Source organism: Lipotes vexillifer, unplaced genomic scaffold (assembly GCF_000442215.2).
Source record: "Lipotes vexillifer unplaced genomic scaffold, Lipotes_vexillifer_v1.1 scaffold430, whole genome shotgun sequence".
Taxonomy (NCBI): Eukaryota; Metazoa; Chordata; class Mammalia; order Artiodactyla; family Lipotidae; genus Lipotes; species Lipotes vexillifer.
Window position 1 is genome coordinate 157037 of NW_006792737.1, and position 23211 is coordinate 180247.

The 23211-nt window shown below is 32.2% G+C and overlaps 1 protein-coding gene across 1 annotated transcript in view; it reads left to right on the plus strand.

The window, feature by feature from the left end:
- Positions 1 to 23211, plus strand: part of LOC103090956 (tolloid-like protein 1) — a gene marked incomplete at its 3' end in the record, with an annotated part of 71700 nt that overhangs the window by 31633 nt on the left and 16856 nt on the right. Inside the window, 5 exon segments of the mRNA XM_082931373.1 lie at positions 4599 to 4708; positions 8316 to 8396; positions 9894 to 10046; positions 10537 to 10654; positions 18368 to 18563. Of these exon segments, the coding sequence (XP_082787499.1) occupies positions 4599 to 4708; positions 8316 to 8396; positions 9894 to 10046; positions 10537 to 10654; positions 18368 to 18563 (658 nt within the window).

Sequence of the window (23211 nt, forward strand, 5' to 3'; positions counted from 1 at the left end):
AAGTTAATACCGTATTCTTCGAGAAGTCGGAATTCACCATATACAGCCCTGGCTCTCAACCCCATCGTACTCCATTTTCCCTTTTTATAGCAAATACTTTTTACCACCTTTTTCGCTTTCCAGAAATGGAATTCATAGATAAATACAACCTACTTTTCTACTTAATTAAAAAAACAACAACAATGGAATGCCCTAACTCTAAATAAAGAATAAAGTAATTTATAAGTAAGTAATATGTATGTAAATGCTTGGGGATGACTATACTAGAAATAAAGAAATAGTCAGTTACTTGAACCATGAATGCAATAAACTATGGACTTTGATAATGATGTGTCAGTGTTGGTTCATGAATTCTAACAAATGAAGCACACTGGTATGGCATGTTGATAATGGGGAAGGCTGTGTGGGATGAAGGAGAGAGGGTATAAGTGGGAACTGTGTACATTTTGCTCAGTTTTGCTGTGAATCTCAAACTGCTCTAAAACTAGTCTACTAATTTGAAAAAAAGTGTGTGTTGCTGTCCCTTGAATAACCAAACAGGTGAATGGAACAGAGTACATGTATAAGCGGAATATATAAAATAATATTTAGCAGTGAAAGCCATCCTTTCTATACGTAGATATTCAAGAAGTATTTATTTTTGTGTCTATTTTCAGGCACTCTGCTTGGAGCTGGCAATACAGCGGTAGGCAAAATTGATGTGGTCCCTGCCTTCTGGGAGTTTACAGTCAGGTTAGGAGACCAACATGAAATAAACAAACATAGAAATAACTATATAGAAGTGAGATTATTTTCTTCCGTTTAATCTTTGGGGAAGAAAGGATTGTAATATCGCTTGTAAACTGCAGAGGAGGAAACTTTACGTTGAATCTCATATGTTAGCATCACAGGGTTTGAATAAATGGATAACACAGTAAAGGATTTTAGACACATGTTCTTTCTTACTTTATTCTTTCTGACAGAGTTTTGAAAAGAATCTTGCTCCAGAAGAATGTTTCCCCCCCCCAAACAAACTCCAAGAACACAATGAAGAACTTGGGCTGATTATTGACTTAACATATACTCGCCGCTATTATAAGCCAGAGGTAAATAGAACCCGTAATTGAAAATGACCTTCTTTCTGATACTGTAATAATTCATAGTATTTCAGTAATTATCATCTTATGCTAAGGTGAATCCTGGCCTTCTTTCATGGGTTCAAAAAGGAAGCTAGTGGTTTCCTTAAATACACATTTGTAATTGCTGTTTCAAAATGAGATTAAAGATATGAATTGAACTATAGTATTTAGTAGGCTCTAGATATGCTTAAGAAGTGCTATAAGCTTCCATGTTCTATATTTTGAAAAAGAAGTAAACTTTTAGTAAGCATCGTAGTACCCTAAAAGGAAAGAAAGGTATGTCCATTATGTCTTTGGCACTTATTTTAAGCAGTTGCCTGAGCATGTTTAAGCATCGGGGTAAAAGACAATTGTTCTCTAAGTTTTATGCTTTCTTTTCCTAATACCTTCTGATGTAGTACAGAAACACATATATTCTCCTGGCGCACGGGCTTAGTTGCTCCACAGCATGTGTGGGATCTTCTTGGGCCAGGGATTGAACCCGTGTCCCCCGCATTGGCAGGTGGATTTTTAACACTGTACCACCAGGGAAGCCTGATAATTTATAGTTTTAAAAGTATTTCTCTTTAATTTTTGTTTTTTGATGTAAAATAAATGGAAAATACCATATAGGAAGAAAAACAAAAGGCTCCAAAGTGGACTTGAGAATTACAAATGTCTTCGAGCCTATATAAAAAATATATGTTGGATTACAATGCAAATTCTAAATCCATATTAATATAAATTGTCATCATCCAGCTTGCTATGCCAATGCATAAGTAAATATTTAACATGTAGAAATAAGTCACTTAGACTAAAGTAGAAGGTGAATTAAGGAAACCTTCAAATGTGTGCAAAAAAAAAAGAAATTTTGCATTTTATACTAAGTAAGAACTGCAAAGCTACTGAGGCTATTAGTTCAGAAAAAAATAACAATAAATATAAAATAGGCTATGTACTCCAGAGCAGTTTTGTCTCCTTCGAGAATCATCTGGTCTTATGCCGTTCTTATCTCCAAAATATTTTTTTTTCTTCTGTGAAGTGTTATATCAACTTGGACTGCTGATCTTCGTTTGATATAATCATCAAGACATGAATCCTATTGTATGTGAAAAGTCACTACAAGAAAATAAAAATCTAAAACACATTTGAGTTTTATTTTACTACTACCTTTATTATATAAATGTAGTACAGACGAAATACACTTTATTTGGTTGAATGCTTAAGCTTTCAAGTCAACCAGCTGATTCAGAGAGGAGTAAAATTTATTGTTGGAGGGAAAAAATGATTCTAATAAAGATAATGACAGTGATAATTATTTGTAATAATGAGAGCTTCTTAAAAATGTAGATCTGAGACCTCTCCCCAGACCTACTAAATCAGAGCCTGCATTTTTACCAGATTTGCTGTGATTCTTGGAAAAATAAAAGAGAAGCACTTTTTCAGTGTCCTTAACTGTCCCCCAGCACTAGGGAAGGAAGAGACAGACTGAGAGAGTCACTGCCAGTCAGTGCTCACAACTATGTGCATAGTAAATACACGATAGGAGATTTAAATAACTAGAAAACTTGTATCTACCTTAGAATAGTGAAAAATCTTGAAAAAAAAGTGCAAAATTTATTTATGAAAATGAACAAGCCCTTATATAATTGAAAAATATTTAGGTAGGCCATCTATTTGTTAGGATGTCTGGCTTTAGGGATGGTGGAGACTTAGCAGTTTCTACTGCATGTGTATGAAGCTGATTAGAATCTGGATTCAATTTCAGGCATCAAGACCAACTTCTTAGTCAGCACTATTAACTCTTCTACAGACTTCTTCGTCTCTGATATCAGAAGATTGTAAGCATCACTTTACTTCTACAGACTGCCATTCCATTGACAGTAGGGCAGAAGAGAGGGGTTGATGAGCGAATTCTAATTCTAATGAAGATTTTTTCATATGTTGAACTGATAACCCATCTTGAACTAGTTTCTCTTTTCTTCCTTTCTAGATTTACACATAAATAAACCCCTTCTTATCTCATGTCAGTTTTGTATAAGTGAACTAAACTAAGTATACAATTTTATATGATAAACCTTTGATCGAAGCCTAAAGCATTGTATAGCTTTCAGGATTGAAATTTATGACTTAAAACTAATTTTATTAATTAGTTTTTATAGCTAAAATTCATACATATTAAGGTTTGAATTTAGTAAAAGTGATTTGAAAAGGATGGATTTTGTCATTTTCTAAATATTTTTCACTTTTTTAAATAGAAATATAGTTGATTTACATTGTTGTGTTAGTTTCAGGTGTACAGCATGATGATACAGTTATATATATATATATATATATATATATATATATATATACATACATACACACTTTTTCAGATTCTTTTCCCTTATAGGTGATTACAATATATTGAGTAGGATTCTCTCTAAATTTTTTAATGTAAATTCCTCCTCTCCTTTTTGGTTTGGCAGAAGAAATATCTGAAGAAAAAATTTAAAAAGCAAATGTGTAAACCTGTATCAAGAAACAAATATCCCAGAATTTCCAAGGCATTTGTCAATGTTTTACTATTTCATGATTAATTTATTCTCTCTCTTAAATTGGCTATATTTCCTAAAGTTATTATATTTTGACATCTGATAGTACAAAGTGATACTTTTGGACTCAAATAAACAAGGAGGCCATTTTTTTGTTATGCAAATGTATATTTCTGACCTTAAAAGAGAATTCACTTACTGGTTTAAATACATTCACAATGGTTTATAGAGCTTTGCTTTATTAAGTAGCATAAACTGCTGGGTATAAAAGATAAGAGTGTTTCCAGGATCAGGGTAATGATTTTGATGCTCCTAAAAATATGGACAATGTCTTATTTGTCATTAATGTTGAAAGGTCAGCACCTGGTCATTGCCTAAATAAAAGTTGACTTAATTTATACATTTTATAGAGACTCAGAGGCAATGCCATCTTTAGAGAAAGTGCATTATAACTATATAAAAATGTGATGAATAAGTTGCTATAACAATGCAATATTCTTTTGTCTCAATTGAACCTCACTTTATGAAGCTATCATAGCACACGGTTTAGTTGCTACTACCTCTTCTTCTACCTGTTAGTGAAGACCTGCTGATCTCAGACATCCACTGTAAATATAGGCATTCTTATCAGATTTTCACTTATTTGCAAATTAGCCATGATTGCTGAATTTTCTTCTCTTAGAACCCCCCCACCCCATAAATCTGAGGCCATTTCATTCAAAGAAATAACTTTCTCCCTCTCCCCTCAAACATCAAAGTAAAAAAAGTGGGTCACATCCTTTCACAGGTGGCTCATATTACACTGTAACAGGTCCAGTAAGTTCAGTTACACTTACTTTCTGAAATATCTCTATATCTTTAGGGACCACATTTCCACATTTTTTAGCAATATTTTTCTAATTACCTTTGTTTGCATCGATTTTTGTTCTTAAATAATTTATATTTTAATTGAAATTTTGTTTTTTAGCTGTGTTTTGGGTGACATTGCCTTAGACGATGAAGACTTAAATATCTTTCAAATTGATAGGAGAATTGACCTTACACAGAACCCCTTTGGAAAATTTGGACATACCACAGGTACAGTTGATTATTTGATTCAGTTTGCATTCATTTAGAAGAAAATATACTCTTGAAATCCTAAAATACTCTTTAGATCATTTTTAATATTCCAGTGATCAACTTTGATTTTCTTGATATGAATGAGCCTATTTAGAAATTTAAGTTTTACTCATAGTTTTAATTTTATTAATTAATGTATTTAACAAAGATATTGTAGTGTTTACCATGTACCATGTACCGGGCCTGATTTAAGTACTTTGCAGGTGTTAGCTCTTTGAATCCTCATAATGACCCCATGAAGGTAGCTGCTTATTGTGATTTACAAGTGAGGAGATGGAGATTTACAAGGTTACGTAGTTTTCTTATTGTCACATAGCCAGGAAATGACTGAGTCAGGGCCAAAATTCAATTCTGAGGAAGGTTAAATTTCATAGTCTTGAACATTATATTCAGTTGCCTCTTATTTAGATATTGAGATGCAAAAAGTAAATTATTCTTAGAGTCATTAAATACAAACTTATTTAGAAAAATTTATATATCTATTTTTATAATTTTTGTGGAAATCTGGAAGAGAATTTCAATTTCAGCTGTTTGAACATATTTGAATTATGCCTATATGAGACTTGTAATATTTTAAAAGACATTTGGGTCCTCATTTTAAAATATCTGTACTAAAATTTAAAAATTATTTTATATTATCTTGATATAATTTTTATTCTGTATTTTATTTTGGAGAAAAATTGCAAGGTTAAAAATGTAAAATTTCTTTTTGTAATTATTGCTAAAACATTTATTCAGTGTCATGCTTTTTGATTTCATTGAATCTCTCCTTCTGTCCAATGCTATTTTTATTTTCTTCTGCATTCTATGGAAAATAAAACATATAGTTCCTCTGTGGTATCTAGCAGACAAATATGTTTCAGTCTTAAGACTCTTTGCCCAATTTACTTTTTTGCAGCTTTTTATTATGACATGTTTCAAAGATATCTAAAAGTTGATAGGATAATGCAAGCAACAACCATGCACCTTGAAGATTCAGCAGTTGTTCAGTTTACCATATTTGTTCTCTGTATGTGTGTGTGCATGCATCCATGTACAAGTATGTATAAAATATTTTGAAGTGAATTGCCAACAACATAGCTTTTCAATATTAAATAGGTTAGCATGCCCTTTTAAGAATAAAGACATTATTGTACGTAATCAAAATATTATTACATATAAGAAATTTATGTAAGGTAATAAAACTTAAATAATACAGTACTTAATATGCTTTAGCCTTTTTATACATAGTGAGTCTTTTCTGAAACATACACCAAATATATGAGGGAAACTGCTTTGCAGTGTAATCGCGATAGTACATTCCTATAGGTATGTTTATTGACAGACTCCAACCACTATCTCGCACTTAACACTGTCACAGAGACAACAGATTTGGAACAAGAGAGCAATGATATAACTCAGCAAAATTTTAAATTTATCACATTACATTCTCAATTTTTATTAAGATTTTCATTACATTCAAGCTTTATTCAGGTCATTTATTTAACCCATTGTCCTCTCTTTGTACTGGGAACATTCATTTTCTGTGATTTAGAACATTTTAATACTATGTAATTTTGTCATTTCATTTATAGTTAAGCTCTGAAATAGTAACATTTAGAAGTAAAATATCATTATTTAGATAAATAGCATAAAACAGAATTATACTATCAATTATAAAAATCATACTGTAAATATATATGTGAAAGTTACATGTTTCAAAGTAATTTGCACTATTCAGTTGAATTTCAAACATCATAAAGAATTCTATATTTTAGTTTTTTCTTACTCTAACTTTTCCCTTTCTTGTTAGTTTGTACTGAATTGACTATATTTATTTTCTTATTTCAAAATGTATTGTCTTTCTCAAATATTTATTAGGTTTGTATATTTTTATTTAAAAAATTTTAGAATATATGAAAAATAAACACATATTATGAATTTTTCCTTTTTTCTATTTCAGTGAACTATATACACAGAATTTTATTTATATTGCTATAAAAATTATTCAAAAAACATTATTGACTTTGAGAGTCTTGAAATGTTTTTCCTAGCCTATAATTATTCTTATGCTTATAATTACCTTAATATTAACTAAGACATTTCTTTTTTCTCATAATTAGCCTCCTTCTATACCTATTTATATGTGTTTCAGACCTACCTAATATGCAATATAATTGTTATGCAATGGTCATTTCAAATACATTTTTACTATCCTTTAAGAATGTTTGCTGTAACTGCTTAGGAATGAATGCATTTAAGTATTACCTCATCTTTCTAAAATATTCAATGAAAAATTTCAAAAATTTTTCTCAAGGGGCACAGCAAAAATGTGACCATGTAATTCAAATAATTAAGCAGATTATTAGTGAACAAGCACTCTAACTTATTTACCTTATAAGGACTTAATTGATATTTCCTATAAGAGGCTTATATATTAATAATTTTTATTATTGTTTTTGTTTGTTACTAGCTTCAATCTAGGTAATTAGGTTTCAGTATTAATTTCAAAGGGGAAAAAATATTGGAAGGAAATAGTTCAAACTATTTCCATGCAAGAACCCTTTGTGGTTTGCGTGAATTTCTGGTCCTCTTTCATGGTCTTAGCCCACAGGCTCATGAACCACTTGTTCTGATATCATTAGTGATCAAATTACTTGTTTTCTCAATGATACCTCTTTGTATTTGTCTATCAAAGATTCAAGGAGAAGGCAAAATAAGAGATAAAACTGGGAGAGCATTTCGTTAAAGCCCTGGAATGAGAATCAGAAGATTTGGATTTTCGTCAAATGATCTGCTTTCTGATATGACTTTGTTCTTAAAATTGCAAGAAGACATATTTCCTTATGTCACCCTCTCCTCTACATTTTGAGCTATAAAATTCTTTATATCACCTTCAAAAATTTTACAAATTGCATAACATAACAGTGTATTTTGCAGCTGGACGTCCTTTGGGATTCTCACCTTGTGAATTTTTTTAAATTTATGTTATTGGTTTTTATAAATTATAGAAACTAATTTTCAAAATTTATTTGAATACATTATAAAATGTCATATGCTATTAGAAATATCTCAAAATTTATCCAAGCTTTGGGGCAAAAGTTGCACTATACACTTGCTTTTTTTTTCCTGTTGCATTGAGAATTTACATACCTATGCTCTTCTAACATTTTTATTTCCATTTGCTGATTTGCCATCTGAAAATATTTAGTTTGTATTGGGAAAATAGCTGAAATGCACTCAACAGGAAAGAACAACTTGTTGTCATCCTATATAATATTATGTGATGTCAAGGTCACAGTGAAGAAAAATGTTTCAAATTATCAATAGATGACGCAATTGCCATGATGTCCAAATAAAGTCATTTAGATTGCTCTCTTAATTTCTCTTACCCCCTTAGTTTTAGTTACTAAAATTTGTTATTGTAGAATTTTTACCCTCTTCCAAGATTTATGGGTATTCATTACTTTAAGACCACATAAAAAGAGATGTCCAAAGAGAATCAATGTAGCCTATTACTATTACTTATTTACAAGAACTTTAATTTACAGTGAAGTTAACTTACTATTTTCTTTTACTCTTTAAGGTGGATTTGGAGACCATGGTATGTCAAAGAAACAAGGGGCCCTCTACCAACTTATAGACAGGAAAAGAAGAATTGGCTCTGGTATATCAGTGTTTAAAGTTTCAGACACGATGTACAGTGAATATTATACTCATAGTAGTTCTGTTTGCCATTAAGCTGCAAATTATGGAAAGGATATATGCTGAGAAAGAGTCCTTTTATTCATTGTTATTTTGTTAGTTGATATCCAACATAAGTTTTTTAGAACTTAATTGGGGACATTTGAAATATTTTAGCTTATTTTCAGCTCTTTAATACAAAAATATATTAGGTGTTTATTTTATTGTTGGTATTTATTTCCAGTAAATTGGTATTTCTATCAAGCATGGAGCTACATCAGTTTTAGTCAAATGGAAAAATATCATGGCTGTTTCTTTTGAAATAAAATCCACTTAAAGTAAATTGTCAAACTGATTAATTAGATTAAAAAATAATTGAAAATATTTTTTACCCTTCCAAATATATATATAGGAAAACATTCAGAGAAACTGCCTTCTGGCTTAGTGATTAGTTAATATTTAAAGTATTGAAATTATTAATCACTATTTGTAGATTTAAGAGTTTCTTTTTCAAGTCTTCTGTTCAAAGTTCATATCCTAACATATCTTAAATTGATTAGTACTAATTAAATATTTTAAAGTGCCTACTTTTAAGGATTAATTTTCCAAAGTGAAGATACTTTGCTCCAGGATATTAAAAAGTTAGACATGTTAGGAACACAGGCATAGGGCGCATACATTCAGTATTCACTGTGTCTGAAGTGTATGTAAGTGGTAAACTATTTGTATCAACAATGATATATAAATAAGAAAAAAGTAATCATGAAAATGTAGGAAAAATAAAACAGTAAAAAAAAATTATGAAGGGTCATCAAGAAAAGTTAGTGACTGCAGACTTGAAAGCTCTTCCACAATAGACTGCATTTTATGTTGGCCTGTTCACCTTGTGTACTGCTCTCTAAATCTTTTCTGTTGTGTGGATATGAATCCCGAGGAAATTGAAATAGAGATAGCCCAAAGTCCCAGAATCTGAGATCATATCTGTCTTATTCTATTTCATTTACTATCTCTACAGTGTAATATTCACAATTTTAAGCTGTACTACAGAATATCAATTCTGATTTAAAGGACTAGGGACTTAGCAGGAGTAAGAAAGGTTTTGAACATCATAGGACTTTTTAAACAATGTCTTTTTAATTCTAGTGGTGAATTTCTTAGTGCTCTAGTAAAGTAGAAAACAAAATAATTTTTCTGTGGCTTACAAAGTCTACCTGACTTCTGTCCACTGTGGGCTGTTGTATGGAAATTCATCAAATTTGCTCATAGAGCATTAGGAAATAGTATTTTGACATGAACTACTTAAATATTTTAACACTTTTTTCAAGTATGTAATATAAATGAAGTTTTTCTTTAATGCATTTTGACTTCAAGCATATTTATATAAATGTGTAAATAAGGCATTTTACCTTGTCCTTTAAGAGGTAAATGATTCTCTGACCAAGGACTTCTGTTTCACAGAATGTTTTAAATGTCACTGCAGGCTTGGAGCAAAACAACACAGTTAAGGAAAAAGTACCTCTAAAATTCTCAGGGCAAAATGAGAAAAATTGAGTTCCCAGAGCTGCTATATCAAGAACTGAAAGAGTATGGCCTGGAGGTGTTATTCTTTACATTATAGGAGGCAACTTCACTGGTAAGATATTCCCAGAGAGTCTATTTTGATAAAGAATTAATAATTATCATATAGATTAATTGTATATTTTTAAAGAATACTAACATATAAAACATAGTATTAAATGAAATGTGAGAAATACTCCATTCACCTGAGTTGTCAGTTAGGGTGTCTTGAAATTTAAAAATGTATTTAGTCTTGAGTTCTAAGAATCTAAAGAACTATTCTGGTTTTTAAATTGAATTTCAAATGTACCCATTAAATCTGGAAGCTGATTTCAGCTGTATGTCTTGATGTATGTCTTGTTCACAGAGCCTTGTACACACATACTTGTAGAGACAGTAAGCTCAAGCCTACTGATTATGAAGGCAGTGTCCACTCTCAAGAGTGGCTCACTGCAGTGATCGGAGCTAGTATTCTTTGGTTAATGATAGAGGTGGTGTCTGACCTGTGCAGCCAGACCTGGGTTGGAAGAGCCCACTGTTTTATTAATGTCATGCCATTTTTCCAGGCAGCCAGCGAGCCATGTTCAAGCAGGCCATGAGGCACTGGGAAAAGCACACACGTGTGACTTGCATTGAAAGAGGGGATGAAGAGAGTTACATTGTATTCACATATAGGCCTTGTGGGTAAGTAGAACCAGGGAATGACTTAAGTAAATTTAGAAGGGAAAAAAAATCCATAGGTAAGATTCATTTTTTAATATTTGCTTAGTATTTTGCCCATGAGAGAGTATGAATTTTACATAAGAGAATATTATATATTAAATAAATATACTCTTTGATCACAGACCTCTGTGCATCCTCCACCACCACAGCTGCCTTTCCTTCCATTCTAACTATATGGTGGCATTGCCAACATCCCACTAACCTGAGTTAGAAACCTCAGTATTGTTTTTAGTGATTGAATTTTTAGTGATATCAACAGAAATATTTCTGTTGATGTCCACTATGTCTTATGGTTTCCACTTTTATCCCATGTCAGTCCCCTGGTCCATTCATGTCTTTGTCCCCTCACACCGGCTGTACTCCAACTGCTCTCCAGTCTTGCTTAACCAATTCACTGCCACTAGAATTATCTTCAAAAAATGCTCTTCAGAGCAAAATACTACACTTTTTGAGATTCCTCAGTGTTTCCTCCTACAGTGATATTTTCTAGATTTGCTTCTTACAGGATAACAATACTCTCTTCAAAATAAACTGTTCTATAAGTTGTGAAAATGCTGTGTTAAATTTCAATAGGTATTTCTACAAGCAGTGTGCTAAACCTTACTAATATTCAACCAATTGAAAGAAATATAGAGTACAGTGTTCCCTAAACTTATTTTAAAAAGGGAACACCCATCTCACCCTGTTAATAGTGAAGAACGTATATCAGTATTCCAGAACACATTCTGGGAAATGCTAGCCTGAGAATAAAACCTAGATGCTTGGATGTAACATTTAAGGAATGCCATCTGCTGCTTCTGCTGCCACCACTTCTCTCCACAAATCCCATAATCTAGCCAAGATCCAGTAACAGCAGTTCTCTAAGCAATGCTGTGTACTTTAAAAGACTTTTCATTGTGAAAACTTTCAAATTTTTTCTCCCTATATTTCCAGTTAGTTGGAACTTATATTTAAATATTTGAGTATTTAAATTGTTTCCATTTTTGTTTGTTTGCTAAGAATACTTGATAGGGTGTGCTGTCTACTTTACACTGCATCACATCAAGAGGCACATATGCCTGGACCTACCACTTTAGTGATACTGTGATTGATCAGTGGATTCAAATGGTGACAGCCAGGTCCCTCAATTCTAAGTTCCCATCATTGCAAAATAGTCATTTTCTCATGTTGTTCTTTTCTTTTATTCCTTCTACATTTATTAGCTGAAATTCTTCTATAAAGAGGAATTATCTCTAATCAACTCTAAATATTTGAATACCCTCTATTATAGTTCACATGGAGAAGTAAAAATAAATGCATAATTCCTTTGGAGGAAATAGTTTATGCCCTAATGACACATATTTTCAGGGTGGAGGAAGTATATATTTCACTAGGTATTGGGGACATTACATCATCTGGCTTTGTTCTACCATATTTTCCTAGAACATTTAACTTAAAAAGTAATGAGTTTTAATTTTGGCCCTACTTAAGTGACATTAGGAAAAATTATACATTATTATTTTTCTATATATTTTGATAGTACCATAATTTTTTTAGCTGACTTATTTAAGCAATGTTTTCTTCTAAATTACTCTAATTACTTACTCTTGATAAGTTTTGGTTACATTTGAAGTCCCAACTAATTCTTTATATGTATTTAATATTTTTAAATATTAAGGACCTTTTAAGGTCCAAATCTAGACTGTCCTTCCTTCCTTCTGATTATCTAATAGGAGTGGATATAGCTCAGATTACATATTTCTAAATATATAATGTATTCAAATCAATACATCTTTTCTTTACCCATCCTTCAATTCTGTAAATACATGCAAAGCACCAATCACTTATTATTTTATTGCTCGAATTCTGTTTGTAACAAATTCATATTTATACTCATTTTCTTTTATTAATTTTGCTCTTTTCAAAGTTTTCCATTTCACCTGTTTTATCCTGCTAAACTATTTTTCCCCATTCACTATCATTCCTTCATGTTTGTTTTTGTGATGTTTTAGTTGTTTGAATGCTTTTACTTTCCTTTTTCATCAGTGGAAATCTTTCACATATTTCATGTGAAAGATTATTTCACCCATTTTTGAGCTGCCTGCAGTGGGACTTTGCTCTACAACAGCTATAATAGCTCCATTTCCACTGTTGGTTCAAATGTCTACCTTCATCAATAATGAGGGCAGGGAACTTACCTCTGTGTCCCTCATGACACACAGCACATGGCATTATAGGTAGGTGATCAGGAAAGTACCAACAATTTACAAAGGGGGTTTGAAGAACATGTACCAACAATTTTCAAAGGGGGTTTGAAGAACATGTACTTCATCAATTTAGAGATGTGAAAACTGAAGTTATGACTTTCCCCAAGGTACTTAAATCTGTAGTTACATTCCTAAAATTAGACTCGAGTTTATTTGTGACTGTTATAGTAGTAATGTCGCATTTTGGTGATTTGTTTTGGTGCTCATTTTCCAGTTCAAAGTTTGCCCTGTATTATTTTTTCAGTGATAGGAAGGATGATACTTTTTATAAAACTTGATCATTGGCCTGCTAATCATTCTAATCATTTTTGACTTCTAAATTTCATTTGAAATTACCATTGTTGACCACAATTTCATGAAATTATGGTTATTTCATCATTCTTGCTATGATAATGCTTTATTTATATCTCATAAAAATCAATTTAAATTATTAAAGAGTTTGACAGTTGGTATCACACAAAATAGTGAAAGCCATCTGGAATAAGATATATTTTGAGTCAAACATTTAACACTCTATTGGATTTAGTATTGAGTCTTTTCTCCTGTAAGAGCTGTGGCATATAATGTATCACATTTAGCAATACCTAGTATAAATATCCATAGAATATGGAGAACCTTTAAGGTGGTGCCATTGATATGGATGACAACATTTATCGTTCTGTTTCTAGCTTTAATCTAGAAGGCAAATGTGTCTTATTACTCCTTATCACTGTCATCACTTTCATTGAGTTTACCCACTAAGTCAGACAACTTGTAGCTCTTGCAATTTTTAAAAGTAAAAGCTAAAATAATCTCCATATTTATGGGAGGAATTATTAAATATGGAATCACCTATATCATTTAGACCATTATATTTCCCATCTTATTCTGCTACAGTCAATTTTTATTCAGTAAATATTTATTGGGTGTCTAGTTCCATATCAGGCCTTTGATAGGTGGGAAAATAATAAAATTTTAAAACGCAAAAAGTAGAAATCAGACCTTTTTTGCCATTTAGCTCTAGTGTATTTCCTATTTTTAAGTTGTATTATAATCCTACATTATGTTTATATATATCTGTATGCATGTTTTTAGGTGTATGATATCTTTGCTTCATCTGCAGTGGACATAAGCTTTAACCCTCATTATTGACAAAAGGTTCGAACTGAGCTATACATAATTTTCAATGAATGTCTATTAGCTTCAGTGGCATTTATTTATTTTACAAGATTATTATAAACAGCAAAATGTGAGACCATTTAATAATAGAAGTTGTTTGATTTTATTCTTTGTAAGTCAGAGATTTATGTAACTGAATTTATTACCTTCATCTATTATATGCTGATTTTTAATGATTGCTAAAAAACAATCAATCAAACAAACGTAGAGTTAATTTATTTTCTTATTTTCTAGATTTCATATGCTTTAATTGTATTTAACTTTGGTCAGTTTGATTATTCAGACTGTAACAGTAGTCACTTATTCATCCTTTCCTATTGAATTCTCATTTTGTGCCACTTACTATACTAACTTTGGGGACTATAAAATTGAATGTAAGTTGTTTTCTCTCTGCAAGGATGTTATAGTTAGGCAGAGGAAGTGTGCTAGCCAGGATTCTTGTTCTTAAGCAAACAGAGACTGGCTAACTTAAGCAGAAAACATAGTTTTTTAAAGGAATTTATAGAATTATACTTATAGAAAAAGTGGAGAGCCAGGCTGAAGGAGAAGTCTCCTTGTTGAAGCAAGAGCAGGTTGAACCCCTCACCTTGAGCATTTCCACCACTTCTTTGGATGCTTGCTGCTAATTACTAGTCTTAGCTCTGTCCTGCACTTAGGAGATCTGTTCTTTCAATAAGTATTTATTTATTAAAATTTTTGACTTTTTATTTTTCAAAATTTTTCCAGTTTTATTGAGATATAATTGACATACAACATAGCGTTTTAGGTGTATAACATGATGATTTTAGACTGGTATATATTGTGAAGTGATCACCACAATAAGTTTAGTTAACATCCATCATCATACTTAGTTACACTTTTTTTTTTCTTGTGATGAGAACTTTTGAGATCTACTCTCTTAGCAACTTTAAAATATATGATATGGTATTGTTAACTTTAGTCACCATGCTGCACATTACAGCCTCAGAAATTACTTATTGTGTAACTGGAAGTCTGTACATTTTGACCCCCTTTCATCCATTTCACCCACCCTTAGCCCCCACCTCTGGCAACCACCAATATGTTCTCTGTAACTGTTGAGTTCTGTTATGTGCCAGGCTGTATTCTAGGAGCTAGCATTATAGCATGAGCAAAACAGGTACACTTTCTGCCCACCAAAAGCTTACATTCTAGGTGGGGAGGCAAAAACCCTGCAAAGATAAATGAAATATAAAATGTTCTAATAGACAATAAATTCTAATACAAAACGGAAAGTAGTGTAAGTGGGATGGAAGGACATTTGCACAGAACTTGAAAGAGGAGGAAACAAGCCACATGTATATCTGGGAAACAGAGTTCCTGACAGAGAAAATAGACAGTAAAAAGGCTCTGAGGCAAGAGTATGTCTGCATGCTCAGGGCACAAGGAAACTTCATGGCTCGAGTAGAGTGACAGGGATGATAATAAGAGATGATATCTATATGATAAGATATTTGTGTGTGAAGATTGTGTAAGATCTTATAGTTTTTTTTAATAAGTACTTTGATTTTCCTCTGAGCAAAATAGCGAGCCTGTATCAGTCACCTTAGGCAATTTATGACGTGGTAACAAACAACTCCCAAATCCCAGGAGCTAGAGCAACAAACACTTACTCCTTACTCTTACTATATATCTGCCACTGGTCAGCTGTAGCTCACTCCAGAGTCATCACTATGGTGTCCAGTCTGATGGAGAAGCCTCTTTTTGGAACCTTGCAGTTGTAGCAGAAAGAATAGAAACAATATGGTCAACCATATTTGCTCTTAAAGATTCTCTCCAGAAATGACACAGTTTGTGCTCACATGACATTGTCCAGAGCAAGTCACCTGACTAAACCCAGCAACAGTAGGGTAAGGATGTATAATTATCTCCTAGAGAGGGGTAATGAATACTTCTGAATATTGACACAATTTACGACATAGTCATTGGAGAATATTGAGTAAAGAAGTGAAGTAATCTGAGTTTACATTTAAAACATATCTTTGTGCTGAGAAAAGACTGATGTGGGGAGGGCATAAAGCTTACAGGCATCTTTCTTTGTGCGTATAGGTTTTGCTCCACCAATCTGAGGCCAAAGTAGGGAATAGCAGGTTTTGGACTACCTTCTCACTCTCTATGGCTTAGTGAGGCTTCTCTAAAATTGGTAAAATATTTTCTTGAGAGGACAGGTAGGGCTTATAGTGGCCAAGCTTTAAAAGCAGCACTCAAATTTGAAACAAAATCAAAAGCCATGTACAAGAAAACGGCATCAAACCTGGATGAAATTAGAAAGAAACTCAGACATGTTAAAACCATGTTTTTATAAACTGTGCATATTAAAAATAAACTGTGCATATTAACCTGTCATTCCATATATAATTGTATGTGCATATATTTAGTCATTTGAGCATCTAGAATTCTTCCATTCCTGGACCTGTAGTATTTCAGAACTCAAACCACCACATTTTTCTTCACAGGACCATTGTAAAAGCCAGTGTGAAATGTATTTTTGCTTTCCATTATGAAACCCCATCTTATTTATTGGAAATTGTTATAGGTAAAATTATGCTAATAAAAGGTGTTTTAGATTAAAAGAATCAACCACATTGCTTGACTGTCTCCTGGATTTTGATTTGCAAAGTACTTTTTTCTCTGAATATAACCAGCAAAAATGATTCAGTGTGGGTAATTTAGTTGCTGTATAATCCTCAGATATTTCACTTTCATTACTATTGCTTTATAGTAGCAAATATTTCAGTTTAAATCTCTCCAAAATTTTGAGTTTTGCTACACCTAATACTTTACTATTTCAGTATGTAATAAATAACTATGTATGTATAAATTTAAAAGTCATGGTAAAAAAAAAAATCTACCTGAGAGCAAAAATACAATTCCCTGATTTTTTTCCCTACCAGTTACCTCACTTTTCTTTCTTTTACTGATTTATTAAGCTTAATTAACTCATAATAGATGCATAAATAATAAGCTGAATTACTTTTTCTAACTGGCATTTAAAGCCTACAGAAATAATTGGAATGACAAATGTGCTTACTCTGAAAAATGAAATTAGTGAAATGCATTTTAAAAATTTGGGCAATTAATTTTGGGCAATTTCCTCTTTTAACTTAATAAATTAGAAAAGGTGTTCAGTGTCCAGCACATTATGATTCCCATCTATTCAAGACCAGTTATTTACTGCCCTCTATTGCTGTCTAAAGGGGTGCCCCTTAGATAAGCTATTTTAATGTAAACCCTAAATTTTGAAGTTTTAGGTGTAATTTTATTTATAACTATGATTGTAGTTACCATATTATTATACCATTTAAAGCTTATTTTAAAGTGTGTCCATATGTGTCCACCCTTGCATGTGTGTGCACGCTCTCTCATGCACACTGACACATGTGCACGTATGCCCACACACACAAAATGAATAAATGGAATATCTATATTTTGGGTAGAAAAGCATCACTGAATATGTATAAATATCAATAAATTGAAGAAAATTTGCAGGAAGGTGCTCTGCATACTTCACATTCTGAAAGTCCAAGAGATTCTTTCAGAAGGTGAAATGGACTATCACACTAAACATTTGCCTGACCATTTGACACAGTCTCATAATTCTACCAGTTGTTGATTTTCCTTCACCAGTCAACCATTAACCCTAGATAATTCACCTTTTGAAACTAATTTTCCTTGATTGACTTCTCTTAAAAGTTCTCTTCTTTAAAAAAATTCTTCCATGAAGAGGAAAAGTAATTCCTTTTATAATTAACCAACATTTTTCACAAACTTAATTGTTTTTCTCAAAGAGGAAAAATAAACTTTGTTTTTATTTTTAATACTAAAATAATGGATTATTGTTAGATAACCATATTGACAAAGTAGTTACCTAAATGGGTTTTGAGGGTAAAAAATTGTATTAGAAATACATGTGAGTTGATGTCTTGAGTTTAACTATATGTATAATAGCCATTAATCATCATCATAAGTATTTTATTTTCTGATTTATCTTCTGAATACTCCTAAAAATTATTTAAGGCACATCTTCTAATATATGAATTAGTACAAAGGCACTTCAATAGATTATTTGGGGACTCGCACATATATCTACCAGGATTACTAGAAATTTTTATTAATGAAATATTTATTAATGAAAAACTGTTCTGCCTCTGAATGTGTTGGACTTTACAGTTCATGACAAAAGTTTCACCCTACTGTAATTCATTCAGCATCTCTCTGTCCACCACCATCTGCACTTTCTACTTTATTCCAGATGCTGCTCCTATGTAGGTTGGCGTGGAAATGGACCTCAGGCTATCTCTATTGGCAAGAACTGTGATAAATTTGGAATTGTTGTTCATGAATTGGGCCATGTGGTAGGCCTTTGGCATGAACACACACAACCAGATCGAGATAATCATGTAACTATCATAAGAGAAAACATCCAGCCAGGTGAGAGGCTTCAGAATGTGTTGGGTTTAAGGTTGACTAAATATCTTTTAAATGTATTGTACTATTTATCACTTAACTTCTTAAAAAATGTGAACTGTTTCTGTTGATATTGTAGATCAACATTTTGCTTGATTTAAAAATAGCTGCTATGTTGTTATTTTTTTCCTGCAGATCAAATGATCTTATGCATATTTTAGGCTTGCTTTTTTTCTTAAGATTTAGCTATTTTATATCCAAACTTCGGTGCTTTCCAAGAATGGGTGTAGGCTATTAAAACATAAATTTTTATTAATAAATTTTTAAAAAGTATTTTCTATACTTAATTCTATAATTTATGTTGTTGGCTTTTAAAAAGGGTCCAGGGTTTGCCACAAAATGTGCTGCTACCATACAAATCTATATTATATCAGGGACAATTTCTGGAGAAAATTCCAGGGAAGTGAGTCATTTCCAGGATAGTCCAAATATTTTCTTGAGATTTCCCCTGAACTACACTAAAGACAAATTCTTAAGAATGTTTTCAATAGTTTCAGTAGTTCAATAGTTAATATATAATTAAAATTTAATTTTCTCTGACAGTTGATGTGTGATAATCACGTCATTTAGTTTTTCATTTGTTTTACCTTTCATAATTCATAAAGATAAGTACATTTCAATTGCCAGAAGAAAAATCCTTTTGTTTAGAATTGTCTTAGAAAGTTGTGTGTATTTCAAGCAGAAGCAAAGCAGAAATGTGTCCTTATTTCCTTATTCATGGCCAGTTTTAAGTTACAAACATTTAATTCCTTAGAATTTCCTGTGATTTACAGCATTGTTCTATTTATTTGTTCATAGCATATTTGCTGCCAGTTATTTATCGAGGCACTATTAGATGTTGGAGATACTTCATGAAAATTACAGAGCTTAGTGTATGTATATCCATGTATACAAACGATTGCAAGGGAGTGAGAATACTGTTATATTGAGAACACAATCCAGTCCAAGCAAGGTGTGACAAAATGTGCCTTGCGAGTCAAGGGAGACGTCACAAAGGAACTGAAATTTAGAAGTAAAGGGGTTCTAAGTGCCCAGAAGAGTGATGGAATTTCTAACTGGAAAAAAATAAAAGCATCATGATCAAAGCTACAATTACAGATAATTGAATCATTTTTATTCGCCCAAATGGCTGCATGGTAAGTTACAAATGAGAGACTAGTTGGTAATTACCAAGGGAGATTAGATCATAGGGATTTTCTATCTGAAGCTAAGAAATTTAGATTTTATCCTTTAGCTACTGGAGAATAATCAAAGGATTGAAAGCAGAGCAAGTTCAGTTTAAAAAAAAAATTATTTCAGCTGTAGGGATTATTAACTGAGAATGGGGATATGGGGGTGGGGAGGATGAACATGACATCAGGGAAACCTATTAGAAACTTAAATAAACTGTTTATAAGAGATGACTAAGTCCTCAGTTAGGGTGGTGTAGGCCAAGAAGGAGGAGAGGACTAATCTTTCAAAAATATTTTAAGAGGAACATCATGTGAAAGCAAATCTTCAAGATTTTATTTTTAGGCAACAGGATGAATGGTGGCACCATCAAATGAACTAAGAAATATGGATAAAGCAACATATTTTTAAGAGGAAGAAAGACAAATAATTTCATTTAGCATATCCTTGAGTTTGAGAAGCCTTTAGATGGTCCAAGTGGAGATATTTAGTAGACAAAGGAAAGGTGAGTCTAGACTTTAAGATATCTAGAGATAGAAATTTGTTAGTGGATTTCACTGTCTAGGAAAATATTGGAGGAAGAAGAAAATAAGATTGTGGGTAGAATATGGGGAACACCAATATTTAAGCAACATTTTGTAGAATATCTCTCAAAAGATTAAGAAAGTTTGGTCTAAGAAGTAGGAGAAACATCAATGAATGTGATGTTACAGGGAAGAGATCACTTCAAGAATAAATAAGTAATCTGTAGTGTTGAAAGAGAAGTAAATAACATCTATACTCCCAATATAGAAGACTCTAATGCCTGACCAGCTATCAAGGTTCATCTTATACTTTATATCATTGGGAGACAAAGAGAAAATAATATTTCTGAAAATTACTCCAACTACCAACTAAATGAAAAGTTTTCTATCAACCACAGTTACTAAGTTTCCTCTATTATGTGGAAAAATAACTTATAAAGGAAGTAACTTCCAAGAATGATTCTTGCTCTTAAAAATAGGACTCTGGTTCAACATAAATTTATGTAGCTAAAACAAGCAGAAATGTATAAATAGTATGTAAATGTATAATACTTAACACAGTGCTAAACAATTTATGGCTTTTCATATTTTTGAGTCAATATGACTCATAATGTTGACTCATATTTTGAGTCAACATTCAATCTAATAGAAAACAACAATTCATTGCATGAGATGTCCTGAGTATTTGGAATTCCATGCACATTTTGTCATTCCTTGTTTGGATTCAACGATATTCTCAACATATGATTATTCTCACTTTTCTCACTCACTTGCAATCATTTGTATGTATGGACAGTTGGCCCTCCATATTCATAAGGGTTTTGCATCAGTGGATTCAACCAACCTCTGAATCAAAATTTCTTATTCATTGTACTAAACCATTTTATATAAGGGACTTAAACATCCACAGATTTTGGTATCCAAGGGTTTCCTGGAACCAGTCCCCTGCAGATACTGAAGGCTGACCGTACTATAGCAAGGTAATTCTAGTATGAAAAATTCATATTGGAGAATAATCTTCAGCAAATTTGTGACTTACTTTGGCTCAGAAATTTTAGATCAAGTGTTATTCTAAGGCAACGTCTAAAAAGTGTGGACTTTAGCTGCATTTATATGCAAGATTAGTGACTATGATAGGAGCCAATTTGGTACAAAGATTGGATTACTTTAATCCACTTTAGAACATGCCTTCAAGAAGGAGGTTGTCATTTTTTAAAAAATTGTTTAGGGTGAGTTCCACTGGTGCTCTGTATCTCTGATCCTTTTCTCTTCTGTTATGAAATGTCTGCTTTTCTTTATTTGGACCAAGTATGGATGGCTGTGTTCTTTTTAACTAGCCAAAACACTATGTCACATACATGGTAACTGCTCAGTTATATACATCAAAATGTATTACTGAAGTTGCTTCATGTTCCACTTTCAGAAATTTTTATGAAACATTTTGCTTTAATTAGAGAGTATACTCACATATTGTGCTTGAAATTTGAAATCTCCAGTGGATTATAGATTAATATTAAAAAAATCAGCCCCACAGCTTTATAAAAATCTCACCTTAGAATTGGTTGTACTAAAATATACTTACCATGTTTAATGAAGAAGAGAGTTTTTAACAGTTACTTCTATCAAAGGTTGAAGATAATGCAGGGTATTTCCCGAGAATAGTTGTAATACAGACAGGTAAACCAGAGATTTGTGTAATGTGTATTTCACTATATGGTGTGCTTAGTTCATTGAAAACTATTTATTGTGTGAATTCATTGTAAGGTGGACTAAAACACTTTACTCTGGGACTTGGGTTCTGTAACTTCACGCTGATTGTTTTATCTTTAATGCTCAAGTGAGTATATCAGACTTCCTTATCACATGTAGGGAAGATATTATACTCTGTGGCATCACTCAGTTTTTTATTGCTTTATGGGAAATTTTTAATTTTTATAATTTTATATTTTTAATTTTATTATTTTATTATTTTATTTATTTATTTATTTATTAAATTTTATTTTAATAAAATTTTTAATTTTATATTAAGTAGTAATACGGCAGTTGGAATAAAATTTAAAAAGTTACATAAGTGTTGTACAATAATAGTTCTTTTTTAAACTCCAGCCTTGAATTTGGAAGCCTAATTTGAATTTGGAAGCCTAATAACTCAGCTTTACACTTTGATGTTTCAAAATGAGCTATAAAAGCAACCACCTTTGGCTGCTGAAATTGTGAAAAATGAATCACTGAAACCTAAACTCTGAGGAAATACCCTGCCTCTGGAACCATTGATGTAGATCTACACATTTAACACTATGTTATTTTCAAATTTCAAGAAGTAATATTACAATACAAACAGGCAGTTGAGAAATCTATTAACATGAAGATATCCAGAAGTTAAAATAGCAGTCGTGAAAAGTAAAAAATGAAAAAGTAAGTTCTGAAACATATTCTCTTGACCAAAAAAGCCCTCCAAGTAGAGCCTCCTTTTCATCAAAGAGAATCTTGTTTCAGTTGCTGTGGTTTTATCTTTAGTGACAAAGTCACATAGCAAACGCCTGCAGTGTTCTGTGTACATACAAATATAGTTTTTATATTTTTTCCAGTGTTTCATAGAATCTAACACAAATAGGAAGTTGGGGTTTTTTTTGTTCTTGGCAAATATAGTCATAAGAGAAAGGTGGGAGACTTATTAAGTAAAAATGTAACTTTTTATAATCACAATATTGTTAAAAAAAAAAAAACAGTAGTTTGGGCTTCCCTGGTGGCGCAGTGGTTGAGAGTCCGCCTGCTGATGCAGGGGACACAGGTTCGTGCCCCGTTCCGGGAAGATCCCACATGCCACGGAGCGGCTGGGCCCATGAGCCATGGCCGCTGGGCCGGCACGTCCGGAGCCTTTGCTCTTCAACGGGAGAGGCCACAACAGTGAGAGGCCCGTGTACTGCAAAAAAAA